General features: G+C 38.9%; 2 protein-coding genes across 3 annotated transcripts; both read left to right on the forward strand.

Annotated features, from left to right (window-relative positions):
* On the forward strand, positions 1-7,523 carry LOC121406037 (monocarboxylate transporter 14-like). 2 transcript variants are annotated; one of them, XM_041597041.1, is made up of 4 exons: positions 1-401; positions 1,817-2,156; positions 3,516-3,656; positions 6,203-7,523. In XM_041597041.1, the coding sequence occupies exons 2-4, from the start codon at positions 1,964-1,966 to the stop codon at positions 7,411-7,413; spliced, it is 1,545 nt and encodes a 514-aa protein (XP_041452975.1). In that variant the 5' UTR covers positions 1-401; positions 1,817-1,963; the 3' UTR covers positions 7,414-7,523. The 2 variants fall into 2 exon arrangements, with proteins under 2 accessions (XP_041452975.1, XP_041452976.1); XM_041597042.1 differs by lacking the exon at positions 1-401 and adding an exon at positions 1,029-1,279.
* Positions 7,524-13,143: 5,620 nt separating this feature from the next.
* LOC121406181 lies at positions 13,144-15,631 on the forward strand. Its single transcript, XM_041597203.1, has 2 exons — positions 13,144-14,078; positions 14,769-15,631. The coding sequence occupies exons 1-2, from the start codon at positions 13,821-13,823 to the stop codon at positions 15,372-15,374; spliced, it is 864 nt and encodes a 287-aa protein (XP_041453137.1). The 5' UTR covers positions 13,144-13,820; the 3' UTR covers positions 15,375-15,631.
* The last annotated feature ends 7,720 nt before the right edge of the window (positions 15,632-23,351 follow it).

Here is a 23,351-nt window from a genome sequence, read left to right on the forward strand (position 1 = left end):
CAACTGTTGATTTTTACAAGGGAATTCGTTTTAGCAAGTTCTGATAGCTTGGTTTTATAGTTTACCACAGTCTGCGTTTGACGGAGATGGAAGTACACCACTGCATACTTGAGGAAGACCTTTGATCCGAGGTTCTAAATAAATTACATACATCATTTATATAGGGATATATCACTTCGCAGTCGTGTGTAAAGTCATTCGTATCTTACGAACAACTTTACCCCAACGGAGTTGGAAATTAGTAGGCCTACGTTAACTGCATTCGGAGATTAGATAAGCCAACTTTATCTATTGTCGTGCCCTTAATAGGATGCGAGGATACCAGAGTCTGCTATTAAAGAGATACACCACTGCATTCATACCTGAGGAACTACTTCATATTGTGTAATAATTCCCTGGCAGTGAGTATCTATTTGACGGAGTCTCTCGAAATTTGTGTTCGCTCTATCGGAGTGCTTTTGATATATAAAACAAGATGGGGGAACAAGTGGAACGCCTCTGGCAGTCTCGCCTGCATTACGCGATTCAATATACCAGCAGTGCTGACTATAAAAATGAATACTGAATGATTATTCAGAAACAAACACCATTCATAACGATAATAAAACACTATATATTCAGGGGCGGATCCAGCTTTCGCCAATAGTGGGATTCCGATTTTTTTTTCACATATCTTTTCCCCGATCGGCCGATCAAAGTTGATTTTTGTTTGTTTCTTTAAAGGGGTATTCCTACATAGGCGGATCCATGGGAGGCGAGGGGCCTGGGTCCCCTTATTGGCGGAACTTAGAAAAAGCAAAGGGAGGGGGAGGGGAGAAAAGAAGGTTCATGAACTAGATCTATAAACTTGCAAAGTTGTTCTGGTTATTCAACAATAACCCCCAACAAAACAACGGTTCGTTGACCCTGAACGACTTTTGACCTTGGTCATGCGATCTAAAACTCATGCAGGATGTTCATTGATATCCAGTACCCTTATGTCCAAGTTTCTTGATCTAGATATATGACCCACATGACCTTTAACCTTGGTTAAGTTTTTATGTTGACGACGCGCCGCCGTCGCCTCCGTCGGAAAAGCGACGCCGATAGTCTCGCTCTGCTATGCAGGCGAGACAAAGAAAATACACACATCATGGAATAAACATGTGATAAGAGGGGAGAAAATTATGAAAAATGTGCGTAGAGATCCGCAGTTACTGTAACACGCCTATATAATAACGGAGTTGGAACCTCGTACACCTACTGCATCAGCAGATAAACTAAGCCATCTTTATCCACGGTAATAACTAATATCCTAGTTGAAGGTTACCAGGTGTCGTGATAGGTAGAGGTATCACGTAGAGGTGTTGTGGAACCAGTCGATGAGTCTCCGGACTTTGAAACACAAGGTCCGGGGTTCAAATCCCACCGCAGCACTCGCATCCTTTGGCAAGGAATTTCTCTACATTGTCACTCTCCACCCAAGTGTAGTAAATGGGTATCCGGTAGGAAAGAATATCTTGAATGCTCGAGCGTCCGGTCAGAAGAGCCGTGCTCAAGCCGGCGGTAACAGTATGCAGCGCTTAGAAACATTTGTCTATATGAATATTAGCGCTATATAAATGTTGACTCTTATTATTATCATTTTTATTATTATTGTTATTATTATTATTATTAATATTACTATTATTATCATATTGTCATCATTATTATTATCACCACGATCTGCATTTAAAAAAGTTAAACCACAACATCGATACCTGAAGAAGACCTACATATACCCCATCCATGTCATCTGTAATGTAAATGAAGATATTTATGATTCTCATTTTAACAGTCTCCAAGAAATCTGTATTTACCCTACCGGAGTTGGAACCTAGAACACCCACAGCATCTGTTGATGACCTAAACCAACTTCACTTACGGATTAAAAGAGGCACACCACTGCCTTCATTCCTGAGGTGGACCTACGTGATCTACTATCATGTCCTTGACAGGGTGTAGGATTCCCAGGAGATGGCTCGTCCTAGCCGTTGCCTTCGGGGGCGTGTTCTTGGAGCTGGGTACAATGAAGTCTTTCGGTCTTTTCATCAACGACATGACACGCGACTTGCAGACGACCACGGCGATACTTGGCTTGGCTTTCGGTCTATCGAATGGATTCAGCTCCATACTAGGTAACGAGAGTGAGGTATTATCGGTACCATTCAAATGATATCATTACAAGTTTATGCCACAGTCACATTGGTAAAAAACAACCCCAGACCGATCGGAACAATTACGTTATTTTCAATGACGTAATTGAAAATAACGTAATAACGGCGCGTCGGTCAGTTTTGAGTCGGCTTTATCGGTGTGACTGCGTCATTACAACTCTGTTCTGGCGCCAAACCATTTTCAAACAAAATTCATCCTAATAGTGACGAATAAACAGACAATTCAAAAGAAAATGGGCTGTTCATAAAATACATTCACACAATATGGACAATATGGTGATGGTAGCTCGAGCTAAAGCCGAGGTAATAATAGCAGCGCTTTGTATCCCCTGGCAAAGAGCGCTTTATAAATCCAGCTATTATTATTATTATTAATATAACTCCATTATTCCAATGAGTAATCTTACATTATATATATATATATATATATATATATATATATATATATATATATATATATATTATATATATATATATATTATACATATATACACGATGGTAAAAAGCAACGTCATATTGAATGCATTGCTCAACGACATAAGTGCAGTACTAAGGACCGGGTGGGTGTTTCATAAAGCTGTTCGTAAGATACAAATGACTTTACGCACGACTGGTGATCCTTTCTTGTGCCATCTGATATCCCTATGTAATTGAGTTATGACCCAAGAACAGGTTCCAGTCGTTCGTAAAGTCGTACGTAACTTTGCGAACAGCATTACCTACCGGATCTCTGACCTGCACCTACATGTACATGTATATACGCTATACGAAAAAAGGTAATGGTATATCTTCAAATTTGCTGAGCATGTAATAGGCATACCTATCAAAACACAGTTTGCTGGGAGATGTGATTAACAAGACATCATTGTAGTAGTGTATTGAGGTAAAGTTGTAAAAGCTTTCTCCCCTGAACATTGCCTAAGGACGAGCGCCACAAGAGCGAGGGTTGTTGAAGCGAAACATTTGCCACCCTAGAATTACCGTTTATTCATAGAAATTTCTCCAGATTGTCCTGGCGTTCTTTTTTTTTTGGGGGGGGGGGGGTTGCGTACTGGTAATCAGTCAGGAAAGTTGCACGAATTAATCCTCATGACTACAGCCAGACAATTCTTGCAGGATATCATGAACACAGGATCAGACTAGAAATGGGTAAATCACGCACTAGGATTATAAGTAATTTCAGGATGGTAACCGAATACCAATTTCCCTAAAACCAGCGGACAACATACAGATGTCCAAAATACTTTCCCATCTTTCCCCATAATTTCTTTCATATGCTTACTACCTATCCATCTTAGTTCTCCTTTGATTTTATTACAGCAATTGCAAATATACCCCTGATGAAGATATTCTCAGCCAGGCAGCTAATCATTGTGGGAGCTGTTGTCGCCTCCCTTGGTTTGATGTTCTCTGCTTTGAGCAATTCTGGAGAACATTTTGTCTGGACTATGGGCATTGCAGGTCAGTCGATCGTAAACCTCATGTGCCCGTTGCAGGAAGAGTTGTTAACAAACACGACAAACGTAACTCCAAGAGACAAACTCGATTTTCAGCCAGCCAAGGGCTTGTATTTTTGATGTTACGTGTTTGAAGGCAATTCCTTCTGCTATCAAGGCTTTATTTATTGGTACCTACTCGATAGGGATGACAATATTGGTAACCTGGGTCCCGTAACACAAAGGTTAGCGAATGATCGTATGCTTGATATTTACGATTGATTGTACATCGTAGACAATAGAAACAATCGAAGAAACATTGTGCTACGATTATTGCTAAGTTTTGTGTTACGGGCCCCACGTGGTGGAAACCCAGAGAGGGGCACTTCCGTTGAAGAGTGAATAACATGCGTGACCCCCAAAACACATTAAAAACATATCTTTTTCAAGATAGGGCACATTACGTACGTGACGTAATACGGGTGTCAAAACACTAAAATAATGAAAAATGAGGAATATTTCGCGAGGACAACTACGTGTTTACGGTCCAATTTGCGAGGGTATAAAAAGACTTTGTAAAGGATGTACTTTTTGGCAAAACTTTATACTTGTATGGTGTCCGAATTGAGCGAGGTGTGTGGGTTGGTACTGAACCCAATGAAGGTCAAGGTAAATCCGACATCCATGATCATGTCCGTCAAATAACAATTAAGATATCGTTGTACTTGTTTAGGGGGTCAATTCAGGGAATACTTTGTCAAAGGTACCGTTTTGTTTCCAATACTTGTTGAGAGTACGGTTTCACGCGCCAATACTTGTTAAGGTTGCATTTTTAGAACATCGAAAATACTTGTTTGGGGTGCTTTTCGAAACCCCGTGGGCACGTATGTCATCCACTCGCCAATGGAAGTGCCCTCGGGTGGAAGTAGTATAGTAACAACAATAAAAACTACACTTACTAATCTACAACCAACTCCATGAAAAGTACTACTCCAAAGCCACCGAAAATGTGATCACTCTCACCATCACCGCTACCAGCTACCGATACCACCACCACCACCGTCACTACTACTACTACTACTACTACTACTACTACTACTACTGCTACTACTTCTACTATAACAACAACTACTACTATACTACTACTACTACTACTACTACTACTTCTTCTTCTTTTTCTTCTTCTTCTTCTACTACTACTAGTACTACTACTCCTACTGCTGCTACTACTTCTAATACTACTACAAGTACTACTATACTACTACTACTACAACTACTACAACTACTACTTCTACTACAACTACTACTACTACTACTACTATTACTACTACTACTACTACTACCACTACTACTACTACTACTACTACTGCTACTACTATTACTATTACTACTATTATACTGGTGCTGCTACTGCTGCTGCTGTTTCTGCACCATAATGACGATGATAACTAATTTTCTAATTTTACTAGGTCTACAATATCCCTTCACCTATTCATTTTTGGGAACTTTTTAGAAGTACACGGTAAGTATAACATAATCACCTAAAGTAAGTCCTATTTTGCACTGGAGCTACGAAGGCTGTACATAGCAATATATTTTTTTCATCAATATTCTATAACTTAATGCCGGATGTGGTAACGAGTTGACCCGTTGACAACTGGAACCAGGTTATACATATACAAAGTCTTTGGGAATGACAGAATTCAGTATTCAACCGGTTAATGAGTTCATACAGAATCCAAATAATTGACCGTTGACGTGTCTGTACGTATGAGTAACAGGTATGTGTCAAGTGATTCTGGAAGATATTGTATTACTTCTAAAATGTCGCGTCTCTCCGCATACATTCGTAATTCCAAAGCTTCGTTATTCCGAAGGTTCGTAATTCCGAACGTTCGTATTTCCGAAGGTTCGTAATTCCGAAGTTCGAAAACGAAATGAGGTTCGTAATTCCGAAGGTTCGTTAGTCCGAAAACAAAGTGAGGTTCGTTAATCCGAAAACGAAATGATTGACGAACCTTATTTCGTTTTCGGACTAACGAACCTTCGGAACAACGAACCTTATTTCGTTTTCGGATTAACGAACCTTCGGAACAACGAACCTTCGGAATAACGCCACAAATGTTCGGATTAACGAACACTTTTCAGAATTACGAGCCTTCGGAATTACGGAGTGTAACCGGGTCTTTCTCCAAGTAATAACAATTCACTGTCCCACATGTCCTTATCTATTTGGGCAGTCTTCAGTACAGTGTTACCCTTTCCAGCTGAAATTTCACGATTTCATAAACCATACACCAGGGGCCCGTTTCATAAAGAGCTACAACTGTTGTAACTTTGGCATTATGTCAACTACCAACTGGCAACAGGGCTTAGCAATCAACGTCAAAGTCAAAGTTACTATGGGAGTTGCCACAATGACAAAGTTACAACAGTTGCAACACTTTATGAAATATGCCCCTGATGTAGATCTGCAATAATACAGCGACGATAAACCTTAGTTTTACAGACTCTCTAATGAAATAAATATTTAATGCAACTGCATCTATTCATCTTCAATTGTACCTACAGGTATTGGCCTCAGCATCGTGGTATTTCCAGCCCACACAACTGCAACCCTGGACTACTTCCCCGACAATTTTGAGAAGGCGGTTAGTGTGATACTGACGGGTGGCGGCCTAGGAATGATGTTGCTTCCACTCCTTGTTGAACAACTACATGAGGAATATGGCTGGCGTGGGGCCATGGTCATACTAGGTGCGCTCAATCTGAACTACATTGTGGTTGGTGCTCTTATGAAGCCAGTCAAACTGCAGAACCAGGAAGGGTCAAGGACCACACGTGCCACGGAAAGCAAGACAGCACAAGAAGGTTACTTAGAAGTAACACAGGTCATAGGTCACGACTCCAACGCGGTGAAAGAAAGTGTAAACTTGCAAATACCAAAAGTAGAAACATCTGAGTGCAATACATTGAGCGGTAGACGTTTACTTCAAGCCGAAAATGAAATCAAGATTGTGTCAGATATGGACACTGTCGAACATGTCCTTGCCAATGAGTTGGTATATCCCCGGAAATCTTCAATTGATCAGAGCCCAAAGGAGGAGGGGACAACCAAGTCGTTCCCTCAAGAAATCAGCCGAAGTGCTACTCGATTTAGTGTTTGTAGCTCCATTAAAAATCTTTTCGATGTCAGACTTTTCGCCGAGAACCCTTCTTTCATGTTCCCATTCTTTTTCGAATTTCTATTTGGTATCACCTACACCTGTTGGATCATCTATGTCATCCCGAACGCAGTGGCGAAAGGGTACACCACTGCTGAGGGCGCTTTCCTAGCTACCGCCGGTGGTGCTGCGAACATTGTTGGACGTTTGATGATTGGATTCATATCGTCGCGTGACTTCGTTCCTGTGGAAATGCTCTCTTGTATCTTAAGCCTCACGGCAGCCACTGCGTTCTTCTGCAATTCTTTTGCCTCAAGTTTCTGGTCCCTGGTTGTTTTGGCCTTCATGAATGGGTTTGCCAGTGGGGCCAAGATTGTTATGGGTAGTTTACTTGCGAAGAAATCCCTGCCTCTGGAGATTGTGTCCAACGGAATGTGCTACCAATTTTTCAGTCTAGGTGTAGGAAACCCCGTTGGTGGGGCCCTCATGGGACTACTGTACGACCGTACGGAGACATTTATTCTGGCATTCAAAGTGGCTGCCTTGGTAGAATTAATATCTGCAGTTTTAATACTATTCCCTATCTTGATACGATGGTGCAATTCAAAAAGTCGTTGACGGAGGTATGGCAATAAATTAACGCCTATTTAAGATAATACAATTTGAATATTAGAGAACACATTACTTACTTCTTTCAAGATCTATTACATTTATGTTCTGGTACTACGCCTGCCACTACCTGTTCTTAGTCATTTTTAAGAAGCACATGTATTATCTTTAAAGAAAACAATATTTCTTCTACACGCATAAAGACTATGGCTCTCTAAAAACTGCTTATAATTATTATTATTCTCCTCCTCTTCTTCTTCCTCCTCTACTTCTTCTCCTTCCTCCTCCTCTTCTTCTTCTTCTCATCCTCCTTCTCCTCTTCCACCTCCTCTTCTTATCCAATTTTCTTCATTTTCTACTTATTCGGAATAATTTTTCTCTTTTACTGCTGAAGATGTTTACGGACGTGCCGGCCCCGGGGGGGGGGGGGCACTCGACCAAAAAGTGGTAGGGGTGTGCCGCGGGCGAGACAAAAAACGGGGGCCTTGGAGCGGGCTTATTGTAAAAAGGAGGGTCCTCAGAACGGGCTTCTGAACTACAATTTTGTGAAAATGGGGGTCCTTGGAACGGATTGCCAGCGTGTGAGTACGTGCGTATGCACCCCTATGGAACGGGCAGGCGTGCATGATGCAGCTAGCGCGGCCCCGCCGGGTGCGCTCGCGCAGAGACGATGGTCTGACAGCGCTCGGCGGCCGCTTTTCACCAAAATTGCAGCAGATCAATGCGACCGGAACGGCGTAACGAAAAATATGCGAAGCTTTGGAGCGGATTTCTTTCTTCTTTTTCTCGATAAGAACAAAATGCTATGCCTTGGAGCGGCTTTCTCTGTTTTTTTTTCTAAATAAGACAAAAATGCTATGCCTTGGAACGGAAACTTGGGTTTAAAAATGGGGGTCCCCTCCGCGGCACATACCCACTATGCACTATATTTAGTCATAAATTTTGTGCTGTATAGACAAGCATTGTGTCATTTTATTGAGGTGTTGTTTGGAAATATTTTGTATATTTTTATATTATGTCTTAGTGTTTGTCTTCATGAACTACATTTTTATTCAACTGAAAAGGCAATCCTAAATAAAAAGAACTAAAACCTAAAAATAAATGCATGAATAATTAAATTATAGGCAATTTCTATTTGTTTATTGATTTGATTATTTCTAAAACGTAATTTTTATCAATAACGTTCTTTTGCAGACATTGCAAAACACACATGCACGTTTAATCTGGGGGCCGTTTCATAAAGCTGTTCGTAAGTTAAGAGCGACTTTAAGAAAGACTGATGAACCCTTCTTATGCGCTTAACCCTCGCCAATGAATAAATCGTTTACCACAAGAAAGGATCACCAGTCGTTTTTAAAGTCGCTCTTAACTTAAGAACAGCTTTATGAAACGGTCACCAGGGCTCCGTAACACAAAGATTAGCGATCAATCGCTAAATGAACTGACCAACCAAGATCAACATTACACGCGCATTTGGTGCAGATTACTGAAGGGTACTGACCAGGAACCAATCAGTTTTCTAAGTGTTGTCTCATATTTGCTATTCGTCGCTAATCTTTGTGTTACGGAGCCCTGGTGTCTTCCCAAATTATCTCAAGTCACATCATTATTAAGAGAATTACACTGGTTACCTGTCCGGGAAGCCGTCCGGGAAATAATCTTAATGATTGTCTTTCAAGGTCTTAACGACCCGGCGCCAAGTTATATCTCAGAAATCTTTGAAATTAAAATCCCGATCTCATGTCCACCACCTTCGTAGCCCCCAAGAGACACTCACACTGAATGAACCCCCACACAAGTCTAAAGCAACACTATAGGAGATTTTCTAATGTCATTTCTTATTTATGAGACCCACAACTCTCTTGAAATTATACATAATTTGGAACTAAATTAAAAACCTGTTTATTCCAGTGCAAGCATCTGGGGAGCTTTTGCAGCGCAATAGAACATATAGAAATAGTTTTTGCGCTATATATTGTTAACATTGTTGTTCACCGTCTGGAATTTTCTTCAATTTGTCATCCGGTTGACGGCCACTATTGGCCGTTCGTCGCCTTTCCGCACAAAGGCCGTTAACGCAGACTGCACGTCGCCTTCCCGCACAAAAAGCCGTTAGCGCGTACTGTTTACTGCCCTTCCGGGGGGCGCGTTTCCGTTTTACACCCTGGCGAAGGCATTTTCCGGAAAAGTAGCCAAAAAGCGACCAGTGAAGAGTCTACACACGTCGCTGGTTGCATGCAGCGTGCGACACAGGCGAGTCCACCACCGCATGCAATTTGCACAGTTACTGATCAGAGCACAGAGTTCCTCGGCACTTCATGTACAGAGAGAGCGGCAGTCAGGAGTGAAATCCGAACATGCTTTTGCAGTCGCGTTGTTTATGATATATATTTTTTTGAATAAATTATTAACTAAATGAATAGAATGACAGACAAAATCAAAATAAACAGATACTTATAATGGAAAGACAAATTGAAGTTTGATGGATTGATACACTTAGAAGCTGCCGAAAGATAGATATAGAAGACTGATAAATAGATAGAGACAAGATAGATAGACAGATAGATAGATATAGATAGAAATAGAGAGAGAGAGAGGTGGATAGATAGATAGAAAGAGAGAGAAAGAGGGAGAGATGGATGGATAGATAAATAGAGAGAGGGGGAGAGACAGAGAGGTCGATATATAGAGGGAGAGGGGGAGAGAGAGAAAGAGAGAGAGAAGGATAGATAGATAGATAGAGAGGGGGAGAGATGTTGTAGATAGAAATATGGACGGACAAAGAGAAAGAGAGAAAAAAGACAGACAGATGCTAGAGAAGGAGAGAGATAGAGAATATGAGAGACAGATAGATAGATGTTAGATAGATAGAAAGATAAAGAATGAGAGAGACAGAGAAGATAGACAAATTAACAGATAGATAGATACATAGATAGATATATAGATAGAGAGAAATAGAGAAAGACAGACAGATGGATAGATAGAGATAGATAGATGAGAGATAGATAGATGTTAGATAGATAAATAGGGAGAGAGACAAAGAATATTAACAAATTAACATATAGATTAGTTTAAAAAAATAGATAGATAAATAGATAGAGAGAATAAGAGAAAGACAGACAGATGGATAGATAGATAGATATAGAGAGAGATATTAAATAGATAATTAAAGAATGAGAGAGACAGAGAAGATTATTAACAAATTAACAGATAGATATATACTCTAGTTAAAAAATAGATAAATAGATAGAGAGAAATAGAGAAAGACAGACAGATGGATAGATAGATGGATAGAGAGATAGATAGAGAATTTGAGAGATAGATAGATGTCAGATAGATCAAGAATGAGAGAGAAGAGCGACAAATTAACAGATAGATACTGTAGTTACATAGGTAGAGAGAGAGAAATAGAGAAAGACAGACAGATGGATGGATAGATAGAGAGAGATAGAGAATTTGAGATAGATGTTAGATAAAGAATGAGAGAGACAGAGAAGATTATTAGATAGATAGATACTGCAGTTACATAGATAGATAGAGATAGAATTTGAGAGATAGATATATAGACAGATAGAGAGAAAGACAGACATCAGCAAATCGGCAAGGCAAATGATCAAGGCAAACATTCGTATTGAACCTGGAAAGTATGCGGATAACTTCGGTGCGGACTTTGGATCGCGCGCCCAGCTGATAATGTAAACAAACGTAGACGTAGACTCTTCACTAGTCGCTTTTTGGCTACTTTTCCTGAAAATGCCTTCGCCAGGGTGTAAAACGGAAATGCGCTTCCGGGGAAGGCGACGCACAGTGCGCGATAACGGCCTTTATGCGGGAATGCGACGCGTTGCGGTCATGACAGAACCTGACATTGACCGGAAAAGGGTCGATTAGGGGTCTCTTTTTTTTCAACAGAGGCTTTAATAATATGGTTCGATGCCTACCCATGATTTCCGAACGACGATACTCTCCGTGTACTTCTCTTCTACCTTTAGTGTTCCATAGCGTCTAAAACCTCATTTGTTACGGTTTATTTCCAATTCGTCTAATGCCAATTCGTCCAATTGTCAAATCGTCTTCTATCATTTGGTCTACCATCACATGGTCTAAATGCCAATTTTTCCATTCACCATTTCGTCTACAGCCAGTTGGTTCAATACCCATTTAGTCAGTGTCCTATTTGGTCTAATTGGACTAACTGTTCAGTGCATAATGAATGAAAATGAATAGGAAAATAGACTAACTGGTTATGAAACGAGATGGTCATAGACGAAATGGTGATTAGACGAGGTGGCGATGGTACCAAATCGTTATTGGCCCAAATGGTTGTTAGACGAAATGTTGATGGACGGAACGGCATTAGACTAAACGAAAGTAGACCATGTGGTGAGTGGACGAGTTGGCAGTAGACGAATGGGCAATTTGACATTTTTTTTACCCGCCAGCACCAAACCAACAGTAAGTCGGCGAAAAAGAATTTTGAGATTTGTATTGAGTTTGAATGTACATCATAAGCTTTAAAATGTTGTATAACTTGATCAACAATAATTAAATCAATACCAGCGCTTGATTGAAGGCAATAGAAACATAGGGAGAGCTTAAAAAGCATAAGGACAAAACAACGATTAAAATATGGGGTTCACTCAAGCATGAGCGTGTATAAAGTGAAATATCCAAGTGGACATCAAAAAACTTTTATCAATGTTCTATCTTGTTGTCTATTTAATCATCAAACGTGAATTTTTGTCAGTATGACAATGAATTAGAGTGACTCTTGTGAAGACCTAATTACTACTTTGGCTATATACAGAGAATCTTCCCACATGACATATTGTTGGTTTTGGGGTTGCTGGTGGCTTCAGCACAAGTGAGACACTTTCTGAATAATGTCATGAAAAACAAGCAGACCTAAAGCCCCTTTCACAATTGGTGGTGCGATTGCTTACTACCGTTGTGATTGTGTGCAACATAATTATATTGTGACCAAGTGATCGCACGAGCAATTGTGAAAGGGGCTTTACATACCGGTCTTATAAGCAAAGAAGTAGAAGTCAAGTGGATTCGTATTGTTCACCGACCGCCCGTTATAATCATAACAAATTCCAATTAGATAGACTGATTATTGCTCTCATTCAAAGCAAACCAAAATCAAAAGCCTACCTTCAGCTGATTGTGAAGCCATTATGCTAAGTGCCCTTGATGAATTGTGTCAATTATTTAACGTTTGTATACTGGTCACAAACGAGGACCGTAATTAAATTGACATACATGTACGTGTTCAGACAATCTAAAGATGTCAGTACTGTGCATTTAACCTTTGAGATATTACTTGGTTTTCTCCAGTAGCGTACCTAGGAGTTTCCACAGGGGGTGGGGGCAAAACCGTCCGCCAAAAAATTTTAAAGCCAAAAAAAGAAAGAAAGAAAAAAAGGTCTTCAACTTCAAAGGAGGGGGCCACTGGTGGCTCTTCAGGGATCATTTGTGACGAGGGGGGGGGGGGGCAAGGATACGTCCCTTGCATGGGTTGTGACTCGTCAGGGAGGGCAGTCTCACCCCCCTGCCACCCATAGGTAGGCTAGTGGTGTTGTCCATCATTGTTCTATATGCTCTATCAACATCAGCCAAGAAGTTCTTGTGGCTGCTTCAATTCGAATCTAATGGACTTTAAACAAAAACGATTTAATTGATAGACGTCACCGGCATTAATGTATACTTGAAAGGTTTTTGATACCTGGAATAAATAGCAGAGTGAATTCTTGTCAAGAGAATCATTATCTGCGAGTTCCAAGATTAAGGCAGTTAGGTATTCCAGTTCTGCAGCCAATGTAGATGCTTTCTCCAGCACCTACCCTCTCTGCCTGGTTGTCCATGGTTCCAAAATATGATCTGTGGATAAGCATGTTTCTGTCTTCGGACCTTCATCCTTTAAATTGGCGTAATCCCACGTCCACCAAGTAAAATATTGACTAGAACTAAATGGACGGTCGTACAATTAACCAGAAAGTTTACTGAGACAACACGCGTTTCTGAACTAGCAGAGCAAAATTTGTCATGAATTTGTGTCTGGACTGAATTATCGACAAGACAAGACATCCACCACCAAAAATCATTTGTTTTGTGAGAATGATCCGGGCATATAAAAATCGATTAGCATAGCTACATATACAGTTTCCAGTCAAATACAGTGCATGAATCTGGTTGAATTGATGCTACCGTGATATATGGAGTTTAGTTACCAACAACTTCACTCCCTTTATATTCAGACTAGGATACAGTCATTTGATATATAAATAGGTTCTGTCGGTTAACATTATTTTTTTCAAAACAATCTAAGAGTTCAGATTTCCAAGAACTCAGAAACAGTGACAAGGCTCATCATTTAAAGATCTCAACAACTGGATATTTTACGATAAAAAAGGATGAATTCGACGGATGGTAATTTGATTTCCTTGCCGAATCTTTCTGGTGTTGGCTTCGAAAAGATTTGGAGTGAGAGTGTTTTTGTAATATCCCTAATCTTCGGTGCTATCCCAGTCGTTCCATGTTTCATTACGCTGATCATCATCCTACTCAACAAGAATCTGAGGAAGGAACACAATATCATACCATTCAACATCATCCTCTCCGATCTGAGTGTCGCCATCATAAGCTTGTACCTCTTTGCAACAGCCAACCTGGTAAGTATACGGTTCCGGGACGATTGCCTCCGTCTGCGACAATTGCTCAGCTTAGTATAGGTCAATGATTCAACACTACACCCTACTCTAAACTTAGCCCTATCATTAAACCCCATCGCAAGTTTGCAACCCTAACATTAACCATACATCTTAGACAAATTAAAGTCGTCGGGAGCATTTGTCGCAGGAGCAAACGTCGTGTCACCAAATACAACACTTTTAATGGACTTGACCTACAAGCAGTTAGGTCTACTTCTAACATGTCTAAGATAATCTTCTGTACTTCATAAGCTTAGCCAGGTTTGATCTACCGTAAACTGGGTCTAATCAATAGGCATAAGCTGCACTAAACAACTTGTTGGTTGTTGGCAAAATTATCGGGGGGGGGGGGGTGACAGTTGCTCGATTGTAACTTATTTTTCGAAAATTTACCCTGGCCCTCTTATTTATTTATTTTTATTTATTTCATTTTTTGTTGGTCATTACGTAACTACATTTCTCTATCTGTCTATACCACCATGCAAACCTTCAACAATCATTTTATGTATTTTGTTTTTATGTTTATTGGCTTCCAAGCAAACATTGAACATCATTTAATCAAAATTAATTTAGGCCTATGTTTACCATTTTCTCTCCATCATTTATCATTATCATCTTTCTGCAATAATCCTATTTCTTTTTGAACAACAGCATGTAGACATCAACTTCAACAGACTAATGATGGCTTTGAACATCCCCTTCGATTTCACATCTCTATTGCTCATCCTTCTCGCTGCCCTCCATCAGTTCATCACAATCCGGGTTGACCCCTTTGGCGCGCATCACATCATCACGCCACCGCGAATCATATGCGCATGCGTAGTGACCTGGCTCATACCGGCCATCTCCATGGCGCCTATTCTGTGGGCGAGAAGTCACACGTTTTTTTTTTCAGTAATACTACTCTGGATTGGGATTGGGGTCATGGCGCTTACAGGCCTCTTCTACGTCCTCATCTACAGGTCTATATCTTCAAACCCACCGGGACTTTCTTTTTCGGAGGAGAGAAAGCGCGAAAACAAGACGGTATTTCACACCATTTTGCTCGTGTATCTCACCACACTTATTCCTAGAATCATCAATGCTCTTTCGTTTTTCATTCTCATTCACCATCCGTCTGCGATTGTCATGCTTCTTGGGAATATAGCCCTCTACGTGAGCCGAGTTTTGAACACTTTGGTCTACTGGTGGCGCCAAAAGGAATTTAGAGCTTTGATAACTCAGTGTCGAAAAACTAAAGTTGATATTGAGTACTGAAAGATTAAGATTTTCAATCTACGTTTTACGATTTATATTGCTATTCTAATGATCTTCTTCCAGGCGATAGCAGCCTGTAGCTGTCGGGGTAGCTGTACGGAAACGTGTAACAAATGTATTGTAATCCACCATACAAATTACGATTTGTCTGCGACCCGATTTGGAATAAAATCTAGTGAGGATTTGAGGAGAATATTGAGGAAACATCTTATTGTTTTTAAAGGACACGTCCATCCCAACAAAAGCTGACTGGAATAAAAAGAGAAAAATTCAAGAAGCAAAACACTAAAAATTTCATCAAAATCGGATGCAAATTTAGAACGTTATGACATTTTAAACTTTCGCTTAATTTCACAAAACAGTTTTGTATTTTATTATAGGAAATATGAAATATTCTAATTTTCTCCATTGTTAAGGGAAACATCGATTAATTCCTCCCTGAACATGTGTAATTAGCATTGTTTAATACTATATTATTCAGTCAAGTTGGTCCTTATTGTCAAATGTGTAAAAATGAAATATTGTATAATTAAAGTAATAAAAATCGAAATAAATATTGAGTGATGGACATCATCGACTAGTTGTGTATATCACTGTTTTGTGAAAAATAACCGAAAGTTTACAATGTCATTACTTTCTTATTTTACATCTGATTTTGATGAAATTTTCAGCGTTATTTTTGTTTGAATTTTATATATTTTTTCAAATCAACATTTTTTTGGGTGGACTTGACGTTTAAAGTTCTAAATCTTCATACGAATACTGATGTTTAAACCGGTGATATGCTACCAGCCTTAAAAGCGAATCGAACATCTAGTCGAAATGCCAAATGTCAATCCGTTACTTTATATCTAAATTGGATCAACCTTGTAATATATTTGAATAGATTTGAAACAAAATTCCGTAACCTACTTGATTAAATTTATGTTCACGAAAGTCATGAATCTTTTTTTTAACCCAACGAGATCGAACATATATCATTGTCTTTCAATATTCCGTAATTTTCAGTATTCTTTCTTGTACCTATTATTACAAATGACACATTTATCGTAATAAAATATGAAATTATATTTTATACAAGTCATGTATATATAATTCAAATCAAATAAATTAGGTGGGTAAAACGGATGGGCTGGGCATATCCGAGAGGCGAAAAGGATATGATTATATTTCAAACAAATCTAATAATTGTTTCTAAATATAATTTCCATTTTCTGGCTCAATGTAATTTACCTTTGATCAGTGCATCATTATCATCAGAAGCCTTTTTCACACCAATATTTTCATTTTCATACATTTTGTTTATAGACACGTCGCTGGTGAAGACCAGGGCCCTGTCTTACAAAGAGCTACGATTGATCCGATCAATCGCAACTATGGACGGCCAGCAACGTCAACATCTATTATACATGTTTGTTCAAAATATTTTCTAGCTATATGTATAACCATGCATTCATTTTTTTTCTTGAAAATTCACTGCGCTGCGCTTCTCTTTGCATACGAAGGACATTGTGCAAACTTTTCATATAGAAAAATTATGACACTGATGGTTTTCCATAGAGTTACGATTGATTGAATCAATCGTAACTCCTTGTAAGACGGGGCCCAGCTTGTTGTGTGTCATCGTATTTCGTATACTGTATATCTCGCCATTTGTATCTCCATAATATGTCCATCCTTATATTATGCTTTTTATTATGCCCACTTGTCCTACTATGTTAACTTACATTTGTTTTGCATTTGTAAGTTGCTCTTGTGTGTTAATTGTTTTATTATGCTCATCAGGCTACCTTTAAATATTCGAGAATAAATGAATAAGTAAATTTTCATTCAATAATAATAACCGTTCTGACATGGTGCATCTTAGCGATTAAGTGACTGACTTTATGGTCCGTATTTTGAAGTCAGATGTAATTAAGATTTAGTCTGCAGGCATAGACCCTGATTGGAACTTTGATCAGCAAGTGTGCATGCCTCCACACAAAGACTAGAACATACTAGTACAAAAGGCATGAGTATAGGCTGCACATTCAGAGCCTTAACTCGAGTGAAGGGTTTGCCCAGCAGACTAATTAAAATTAGGCTTTAACTGTAAATAGCCAAAAGTGGCATAAATCTTTATCAGTAGAATTTCAATGTATATCAGCTCATTTTTCACTCAAATCATTCCTAACTGTTTCGGTAGGACAAATTAGATAGCTTTCTTCGCTAATCACAAGTTATAAAAGACCACATACCCACGGTAAACATGAGAAACATACAATGTAACGAAGATTTTGACATGTTTGGCTTTCCATAATTTTATCAGAGAGTTAGGCCATAGTCTAAGTTAAGCCGGACTTTAGAATACGGGCATATGTGTATATCAGTGGATGTGGTAATTGTCATTGATATTGGCTATGATTGCGAGTCACACCAATAACACGGACTCAAAATTGACCAATAGTATATGTCATGTCACTGGAAATAATATAATAAATTTGATCGGTCTAGGGCCGGGCTGCTTGATGAGAAGGGAGGAAAATAATGATACTACTACTAATAGTGATAATAATGATAATAATAATAATGATAATAATAATAATAATAATTAAATAATAATAATAATGATAATAATAATAATAATAATAAAAAGAGAAGTGAACAGTGAGAAGAGGACCCATTTGAATAACCCTAGATTTCTAGAAGAAGTCCGGTTGCTGTTTAATATACCAACAGAACATCAAGTTGTGGACAATGGAAATAATAATAATAATAAAAGTAATGGTAATAACAACATGTAAAGCCTTAATATAGTCCCATTACAAACATATAATAGAGTCCAAGTATTCATAAAATAACCATTTCATTCATCTAAACAATTAAACTCTTTGCTCAGCATATAGAATTCTTAATAATTCAGAAACTTATAATAATTATTATTTCAAGTTTTTCAATGAATAACATAGATATATACTGAATTCATACGAATCTGGATGAATTTGATACATATAGTCATCATTATTTTAATAATCTAAATAATTAAACTGTTTCCATGTGCGAATACAATCGATTTAAGATCATCCCGATCTGTCCCGATTCCAAGTATCACACAAGCATGATAAAGGAGATTTCCGCTTTGGAGGAAGCTTCACTGACTTTAATTTTCTCGAAAGGCCATTGTATGATAAATTTGGAATCGAAAATGAAGAATAATGATCAGAAACAATAATCTTGTAAGAATACAATTTACATATCGTACACAATGAACAAATGTATGGATTGTATGAATGCTCATTTTAACCGAGTATAAAACAAATCGTTAGGATTGAGATCATTCATTTTGGTCTAATCCGAAAACAAGTTCATAATTTTTATCGTTACCAATAATGTACAGTGGATGCTATGGGAGAGCTTATACTTCAGAAAGTCTATTAAATTTTCTGTTTTATCCGGAATATATTGCAGTGTGAGAGACTACAAGTCTATGACTTAATAATTCATAAAACATTTTCGCTGGAAAAAAATATTTTGCTAATAAACGGAGATGATCTCGCTGACTCGGAATTAACGCAAGATTTCAAGAGGCCGTGTGAGCCTGTAGGTCTTGGGTTAGTGCCAGAAGGTCGTCATCGTGTTCTATTGGCCTCTCGAATATGGTGAGTGTATGTAGGATAAATTAATAGAATATTGAGATCTTATTGCATGGTATTGTGCTTTGAAGCAGTGGCGGATGGGGGGGGGGGAGGAGTGATCCGGCTCTCCCCCCATAATCAAAATTTGTAATGTCAATATGACGTTTTTACCCAAGTGTGCCCCCTTGAAATTGATGCTTTTTTTTGCTTTTCAAATTTTCAGCGGACTTAATGACCTTCAATTTGAGGTGGGGGCTTGTCACATTTTCATCCGAAAATGCGCCCCCCCCCCATTTGGAAACTCATGGGTCCGCCATTGCTATGAAGTATTAATTTCCTTGCTGAAAATAATACACTTGTCCCACAGGCTGTCCATAAGTGTATCCACAATGCGCTCACAGCTGTGTTCAGACTGTTTTCATCGAGTGTATAGGGTGTGTTCACACTGTATTTACCGAGTGTTGAACGTGTTTTCAAAGTGTAGAACACAGTGTATTCATAGTGTGTTCAATGAGTATCACCGTGTGGCCACAGTGTGTCCACCGTGGCCTAATCACAGCCAACAACACAGTGTTCAAATAATTATGTTCACACTACAAGATTTGGGCATTTTATAAGTGAATGAGATTTACATTTTTACACATTCCAGTATACCTGACACACCATGACCTTCCACACTGTGGAAGAGTCCACAGTGTGAAATATTACATCACCACCATGACTGTTCAATTCGAGTATTTTAACAGTGTGAATCACATCTGTGTGGATACTCTGCACGAAGTTGAACGCTCTGTATGTTGCGACCCTTGTTTTTTTTTCCGATCAGTAGTGTTTCTCAATATTTTTTACACGTTGTTTTAACAATGAAGGGGAAAGTTATCCCCCAAGAGAGCTGAATTAAAAGAGAAAAGTACAAGCATAACGCTTAAAGGTATTGTTTAATTTTGTGAGCAGCCGATTAAAAAAATTCTCAAACCAAGATGAAACATGTGTACAAGTGCATGTATTAGATTTAATAAACCCTGAAAACAACCATTATTAAGAATAAAAAGCTAAAACTACAAAGCAAACCCTGATTTTGTAAATAGGCGTCTTATAGACACCTAAATAGTACGCATAAGTGTATGGGATGAAATTTAGATGGTGTTTCCGGTCACTTTATATTTCAATTTTTGAAGCACTAAATAATCATTTTCGAACGCAATTTTTTCTGGGCTTCATTTTTGGAACATATCACAGACACAGGTGACAAGTGTGACCTAGCTCAGATTTTTTTTTAAAGTCAAACCAATGCTAACCAGTCACTTTAACATTTCATCGAATTCGGATGTAATAAATGTGATGTCATTTTCTAATTTCGCTTAATATTTTCTACAAAACAGTAGTATACATAACACAGTAATGTGCAAACGAAAGAGTAGACGGCACACATTTTTTTTTTTGGGGGGGATGGGGAGGGGAAGGGATTGTATTGTATGAATTACACCATATTGTTTTTCCACATTTGATTTAATTCAATATGCTCATTGATGTCAACATCATCATGATAACCTTTTTTCCACCCCGTCAAAAGTTGTATTCCGCTCAGAGAGAGATATATGTGTGTGTGTGTGTGTATATATATATATATATATATATATATATATATTTGTTATTGTTTCACTTTTTAGGAACATTTCGGAGTGGCCTTATGTCTTTGTGTACTTGTTGCATTACGTAATACAAAAGCACAGAGTGAGTATAATTTTTTTTATTCCATATTTTAATAATTTTGTCCAAAAATTATTTTACCAGGTGTCCGATCAGCGGTTTATACAATACTATCACATCTGCGACATATAAGCCAGTGGTGACACTCGGTTATTTTCGAAGGTGGGTGGGTGGGTATAAGCTTATTCTAGATTGAAATACAATTGTGAATGAAGAATCACTCGATTTATTCTTCTCTTGTTATGCTCTTCGTTCTTCTTTCTTCGTAATTCTAGTCTTCCCCCTTTTCTCTCCCCCCCGTTCCACTACGTGAAAAAATCAAAGGGGCGATCACATCCTGTGTCATGCAGCACCACCCCGAAACTAATATCTATAAGGTGTAACAAAATATAATATTATTTTAGATAAAGTGTATTTCCTGTTTCTATATATACATATATAGACCTTTATCCAGTTTCAAAGATAACATGGCACCTATCGGCTGTCTGCAGCCAATTTCACAGCGAGGTTGTCAGTGAAAACGGACTTTGTAATTCCGAAGTCATCGACGAGGTGCACGACCACGCCGAGAACGTGGCGATTCAAGGGTACGATGGCGACATGGTGGAGGACTATCTGGACATGGCGAATGATGGGTTGATGTGTTACGCTAGTGGGTTGACGGTGCGGCGAGTGGCGCACGCCTGCGACTGCATGCGTCAGGTGTGCGACAGGTACAAGGACGTGGACCGATGCTCGAGTAAGTTTATCAAATGAAGAACAAAATGAATCGCTCTGTTTTTTCAAGGAAAGGGGGTAGGGGAGGTCCATCACGGGGGATCGATCAGCCTGACGCCCTTTGGCGTAATGAGCCCCACACTTTGAGGGGGCCATACATGGCGTACGGAGCAAAATTTCTAACAAGTTGCGAGCGAACAAGTATTGACCCGTTTGATTACATCAGTCTATTTTTTTAATAGATCTCGACATAACATCAGAAAGCAAGGTCGTATTTCACTCTTTTTTAATCTTTCCTTTTTTTTTCTTGGTATTGATTTTTTGAAGGGGGGCGCAAGATCCCACCCACTTCCTCATCTATAGCCAGTAGTACTACCATATCGAGAGACATGATAGGCCTGCGTACTGTCGTGATGGAAAACTGTTAAGTGGATGTAAAAGAAAACCATTTAATTTACTCTTTATTTTGTCATTTATAGGAAGGTAATGCATTTCCTGGGTAATTACTCACATTGTGCTACTTTTCCTTTCATTTGAAACAGAAATTGTCCTCTCCCGTTCGCCCCGAACACCGGAAATGCATCGCTACCCCGGTCAGGTCGTCATGGCTACGGGCCAGCGTATAATTGCTTCGGCTATCGTTGCTTGACAATCTCTCCAGCTCTCGTCCGCTCCACAGCCACGACGGTTAATCAAGATACACGAACATGGATGATGATGGCGAGAGGACTGATGATCGCATCTGTTACTATGGCAACGCTGTTGCGTTGAGCGATGAAATGGACGCCGAATAAATATTTCTAAGGTTAATCTGTAAAAGAGGACTTACATTGGATTTTTCCGACCGGATCAGAATCACCTATGCTCAAGAGCAGAATTATGCGAGCGACGGAATAAAGTGAAAAACGCGAGAAAATTAAGCGACCAAGCTGATAAAAAATAACAAGAGCGAATGTTTTCTATCATAAGTTTGTGAAAGTTATTGATGGAACTGAACAGATCAGAAAACACTTCCAATAATGAAAGAGCTTTGATTTTTTTCTTCATTCCTTTTGTTTATATAAAGGGCGCGGGGGTGTTGCTTGCCCACCCCCTTCCTGCATGCGGCTAGATCCTACATGCCTTCATAGCCATGGGAACCACAAGAATTGATGTGAATAAAACTTCGGGCTTGTTAGCTTCATCTTATTTATGGAAACATACCTAATATAGGAAGCATAACCCTTTGAGATCACAGTCTGTTAACTTGAAATAGAGTTTGAAAATGACAAGAAACTGTTTTCGTGATGAGAGGACTTTAATGAACAATAGAAATATAAAGGCTCGATATATAATTCTAGTCTATATATAACACGCATCAGACTCATCTGGGACCAGCTGCTGTGTTTATAATCAAAATCCCGTTGTTTCTTTACAGTACAATTTGGGGCTCGTTGCAGAATGAGTTGCGTCAAACGCAACTTGGCACTAGACCAATGACGGTGTGTTTTCGCTTGTTTTTCAGAGTGGTGATTGAATACAACTTTTTGTGCAACGAGCCCGTAGTCAGCAAAGATTGTTTCAATGTGTGTTTCGAATAAATGATAAATACGTGCCAGATACAGGCTGGGTCAATGAACGTTCTGAATACTTGTTTCCATTATTCAGCTATCTGCAAAGGCTTGATTTACATTCGTTCCCTGTAATAATTGGTTATTATTTTTTTTCCGAAGTTCATATTTGTTTCTATAACAATATAGATTCATTTTTCATTCCATCCAGTAAAATTATAACGAGCTGTTCTGTATTGATCGATTGATCGTGGGCTGATTTCTACGATTGATCGTATTTCACCGTGTAATCGGAGAAATTAGTCCAGCGATCGATCGCAGAGTTTTATGTTACTGGGCTAGTACGTCCGAGTCTCATTCCGTACTTATATTTATATTTGCGGTGT

This window comes from Lytechinus variegatus, chromosome 19 (assembly GCF_018143015.1).
Source record: "Lytechinus variegatus isolate NC3 chromosome 19, Lvar_3.0, whole genome shotgun sequence".
Taxonomy (NCBI): Eukaryota; Metazoa; Echinodermata; class Echinoidea; order Temnopleuroida; family Toxopneustidae; genus Lytechinus; species Lytechinus variegatus.

Bases quoted from the DNA above. Each gene is read 5' to 3' on its own strand.
- LOC121406037 (XM_041597041.1), top strand. From the start codon at position 1,964: ATGTCCTTGACAGGGTGTAGGATTCCCAGGAGATGGCTCGTCCTAGCC. The intron at 2,157-3,515 runs GTAACGAGAGTG...ATTTTATTACAG, and splicing joins TGGATTCAGCTCCATACTAG to CAATTGCAAATATACCCCTG. The intron at 3,657-6,202 runs GTCAGTCGATCG...TTGTACCTACAG, and splicing joins CTGGACTATGGGCATTGCAG to GTATTGGCCTCAGCATCGTG.
- LOC121406181 (XM_041597203.1), top strand. From the start codon at position 13,821: ATGAATTCGACGGATGGTAATTTGATTTCCTTGCCGAATCTTTCTGGT. The intron at 14,079-14,768 runs GTAAGTATACGG...TTTGAACAACAG, and splicing joins TCTTTGCAACAGCCAACCTG to CATGTAGACATCAACTTCAA.